This window comes from Dendrobium catenatum, unplaced genomic scaffold (assembly GCF_001605985.2).
Source record: "Dendrobium catenatum unplaced genomic scaffold, ASM160598v2 original_scaffold_234600, whole genome shotgun sequence".
NCBI classification, from domain to species: Eukaryota; Viridiplantae; Streptophyta; class Magnoliopsida; order Asparagales; family Orchidaceae; genus Dendrobium; species Dendrobium catenatum.
The window spans coordinates 205,496-209,951 of record NW_021553008.1 but is presented as its reverse complement, the minus strand read 5'-3'; the positions used below and the strand labels follow the sequence as shown (position 1 = coordinate 209,951).

Below are 4,456 nucleotides of genomic sequence, written 5' to 3'. Positions count from 1 at the left end.
GAAGGGTGGGGTCTTCCCAATGACCGAAGACCGAGTCCAAAACTACCATCCATGAATTACAGTGGCTCAATTGACTAAGGTGAAGCCAACAAGCATGCATAGAAAACATATCCGATACCATCGGATGACGTGAAATCTCTGATCTAACGTGTACTAAGTTTACAGAAGGAAGTATTTTGACACGTGTCACTCTCTTCTTCAGTTGGACCGGTATTCGGAGAACGCAGTATGCACTCAGCGGAGGAGACGCCGACCCCTCTGCCTGGCTGGCTCTCCTCTTGCGCACTATCGTTCGACCGTTGCAAAATTTGAACCTGTCCGCCTGCCACGTCAGCATCCATTGTCGTCGTCGCAACGTTCACTTTCTCTTCAAAATTCCAATTCAGCTGCCTGCCTTGGCTGCCTCTCCCTCGCTCTTTATCTCCGATCCTGGATTTCATTTTTGAGACCTCTGTGAATCTGAAGTGAAGACCTCGAGTCGAATTGCTCAGCGGTTAAATGAAAATTTGGCTCCTGTTGTGATCCTCGAAATCCTTGCCAATTCTCCCGTTAAAGGTATAATTTTACGTACTAATTTGAATGAGTAATCTAGGGTTTCTTGCTCTGGAGAGAGATTCTTCTCTTTCGTTACTTTTCAGTTTGCTGTAGCTTAGGAGGAGCATTTGGGGAAATATAGCAGTTTTATCTATTTGTTTGTTTTTTAATGTATAAGAAGATGATTTTTTGCATTAGTTTTGGGGCAGGAACTTTGATTTCAACCTACACTAGAATCCACAATGTTCACCGAAGGACTGGATGCCCAAGCCCTTCGATGGGTGCAAGAAGTAGGGTTTGCCAATTTTTTGTTTGATGTGCTTCTTTTACCTTAAATTCTGAGGAAAACAATCATTTTTACCTTTAACTTACAAATCGCTCTATATAGGAGCATGCAGCAATTTCAAGCGCTAAACAAAAAATATATGCCGGTCAGGACTTCAAAATAGGTGGCTTGGGCCTAGGTATTCCACCTCCAGAAAAGTTCAAAAGTGGGCATCTTCCGAGTGGATCAATTCCTGTTTCTTATGGACTGCCTTTGGACGAAGACAGTGATTTTGATTCTGATATGGACGAGTCTTCCGATACTGAGGAAATTTATGCTGGTCGACATTCTGCTGAATCTTCTTCTTCTTTTCCTCATGATGACATCTCGAGGCGGAGGCTTTACAATGGAGTTTCTAATGGTCACTATAGATATACAAATTCAGTTCCTCAACAGCATTACTTATCAAGTGATGGATACTCCGGTTATAGTTCATCTCGAGATACTGCACAGCAGAGGCCTCTTCAGTCGAGAAAAACGGTTAATGCGAATGAGCATGCTGAAGAGGAGGAGGAGTGGTCAGATTCCGGTGGAAGCTTTGGCTTCAATGGGCAGGTAGAAAGGAAGTTTGCTGGAGATGACTTTCCTTTACAAGGGAGAGATGCCGTAAAGAGTGCGAGCAGAGAAGATGGAAACTTCATTGCTGATAACGATAGTATGCCTTTGGGAGTGAATTGCACCTTCCAGGGCTCTCATTCTAGTGGTAACTTCAGCACCCTCCAGGGCTCTCATTCTACTGGTGACTTCAGAGATGTGAATTCTAATTCTGAAAAGGTTAGCATGAAGACTTACCCTAAAATCAATTTTTTAAAGGCTTAACCTGGTGGCCGTTATTAGTGATTCATTTGTTATTTTTTAGATTTTGTTTTGTTTTTTTTTTATCCCAAATGTTTGGAGCTACCAATTTCTCTAAATAAAAGAACAGATGACTCAATTTTTGTCTGAAAGGATTTAGTAAATCCGATTTACCGCGTGCCTATCGTCGCAAGAAGTCAGATGAATAAGCTGAATTTTTTTTTTCATCATGGCCTCATGACACTTATTGCTTAGCACAAAAACTTACAGATAAAGAATAAATTTAGCTGGTAATTCAGTGCTACGAGAATATCTGTAATGCCCTCTGAATTGATTCTAGCATTGTGTGGATCATGATGTTGCCATTTATGTTTCTGTTACAATTATCATGTTCCAAGCCTCTTGTTTTTTATAGACTCCAGTTGCTTAAATGCCAATAAAATTTATGTTATCAGAAAGAGGGCTCTCAGCTTCATTCATGATTTGAAATCGAGTCATTTAAACAAAAGTTTATTCAAACAATATCAGGCTCATTGTAATAAAAAATTACTATATTAATAAATCAAAAAGAGTTCTTCCAATATTTTGTGCTGATACAACATTGAAGGACACAAATGGGAAAAATGATTGCACAATTGGGTGATTTACTCTTTATTCTCTATTTTCAAATCTAATAATTTTTTTTTGTGTGTTATTATGGAATTATTTATTTTATATATTTCTGAATATACAGGAAAAACACTCCAACATCCCAAGTGCACCACCAATTGATGGTTATGGAAAGGACATTGACCAAGCTGAGGGGGTCATGCCATCCTTAAAGACATCATGTCCTCCAATCTCACAAAGTTTGGATAGTTTGTTAATCAAGGAGGACATTTCGAATGCCCATTATGAAAACCAGTTCCCTGACAACCATTCTAGGTTAGTGATATGGTTATTTGGTCATCACTGTTGAAAGTGTTCTTATATCATGTAATTCAACTATAATTAACTTATAATTTTTCTGTTTTGAAGGAGCTCTTCAAGCGGTCTACAAAAAACTGGAAAGTTTGGGTCTTTACCAACTCGACTTCCTCAGTTTCATGCTAGGTTACTACTTAATGAGATGTTTATATTCATTTTACGGAAAATTCGATACTTTTCTGGTATTTTATGGAATCCTGTTAACCTACTCCTCCATGATACTAATTAAATAATTATTTTTGTTTACTAAATTTACTACTGATTTGGTAAACAAAAATAATTATTTAATTAGTATCACGGAGGAGTAGATTACTAGGATTCCTTACAATACCAAAAAAGTATGTAGCTGACCCCAAATAGTGGGATATAGGCTTGATGTTGTTGTTGATGTTGTTGTACTAAATTTACTTCAGTGGACAAGGCCCCTGGCATTGTGTACTGGCATATGATGCATGTGTTCGACTATGCCTTCATTCCTGGGCAAGAGGGTGCATGGAAGCACCTTCTTTTTTGGAAAATGAATGTGCTCTTCTGCGAAAAGCATTCGGGTAAGATCTGATTTCTAGATTTTTATCATGCATTGCAGATAAATTGTAAATTGGTTACTTATTATAGACAATTATGTAAACTTCTTATTTTGCTTGAAATGCAGCTAAGATTTTCTACTTCTACAATTTAGTTTTCATAGGCTTGGTCTAAACTGATAAATATGCAGCATATTCTACCTTGTATAATTTTTTTACTGGAAATTGAAGTGAATTACCACAAAAGTATTCGAGTGTTAAGAAAATATTCATAAAAATGCAAAACTTCAATGTTGATTGAAAGGAGAAGCAATTCTCATTTTACACGAGAATTCCTTGTGAGTAGGATCTCTATTAATTGTTTTACAGATTCACCTCTAAATTACAGCTTCTTGTTAATCTTTAATGCTATGTGAGGATTATATTTCTCGTTTATTGCAAGTTCCTGCAATGTCCAACTTATGGAAATACCTAATCTCAATTAGTATTCAATTTCCTCGATCTTTTCTTAGATTGCAGAAAATCTTATTACAGTCAGAGGAGGAGCTTCTTGGACAGCCATCTTCTGGTCTTTCTAGCGAAGGAATCATATCAAAGCCCAAAAAAGTCATAGGAAAAATTAAGATTCAAGGTACTTGTTGCCTAACTTGAGTTTCCTTTCTTTTTTTTAATGCTATATGTGGTTGTTCTTGCATTCATTTTATGATCATTTTTCTAGTGATCATGGTATGGAGAAAAAGGTTAAATAGTCCATGGATTATTTGTGCATAGGGCCATTTTAATCCCAATTATCTGATAGATTAAATTTAGGCAAATTTTTAAAAAGGAGTATATATAAAGACTAATTAAACAGTGGAAACCTAATTAAGATTAAATTTTGAAAAGAAAAAAAAAACACAAATTCATTTTTTATTTATAAGAAAATGCAAAATGAATGAAGGTTTTTTAAGAAAACCTAAAACAATTTTGCATTTTCTAAGAAACCCCTAAATGATTTTAAGTTTTCAAAGAAAACTCAAGATAGTTTTGTGTTTTCTTCAAAAAGCAAATCCATTTTATGTTTCCAAGAAAACTTAAAATGCTTTTGCATTTTTAACTAAAATAGAAATTTTAATTATAAATATTTATGTTATCGTTATTGAAAATAATGTTCTTAGAGTTAAAAATTAAATATATTAATAAATTTGATTAAATATTATTTAACTTTAAAATGAAAAAAATAAATTTTAAATTAATTTCACTTTGATTAAAATAATTTATTGTTTAAAATTTTTATTCATTATTTTAAAATTATATATGTTTGAAATTATAT

The 4,456-nt window shown here is 34.8% G+C and overlaps 2 protein-coding genes across 2 annotated transcripts in view; both read left to right on the top strand.

The window, feature by feature from the left end:
• Positions 1 to 811: 811 nt before the first annotated feature.
• Positions 812 to 1,678, top strand: LOC114578952. Its single transcript, XM_028692579.1, has 2 exons — positions 812 to 829; positions 923 to 1,678. The coding sequence occupies exons 1-2, from the start codon at positions 812 to 814 to the stop codon at positions 1,676 to 1,678; spliced, it is 774 nt and encodes a 257-aa protein (XP_028548412.1).
• A 784-nt stretch (positions 1,679 to 2,462) lies between these two features.
• LOC110106944 overlaps positions 2,463 to 4,456 on the top strand; it is a 12,703-nt gene continuing 10,709 nt past the window's right edge. The window contains exons 1-4 of the mRNA XM_028692578.1: positions 2,463 to 2,578; positions 2,672 to 2,746; positions 3,034 to 3,168; positions 3,657 to 3,775. Of these exons, the coding sequence (XP_028548411.1) occupies positions 2,463 to 2,578; positions 2,672 to 2,746; positions 3,034 to 3,168; positions 3,657 to 3,775 (445 nt within the window). The remainder of the gene's footprint in view (positions 2,579 to 2,671; positions 2,747 to 3,033; positions 3,169 to 3,656; positions 3,776 to 4,456) is intronic.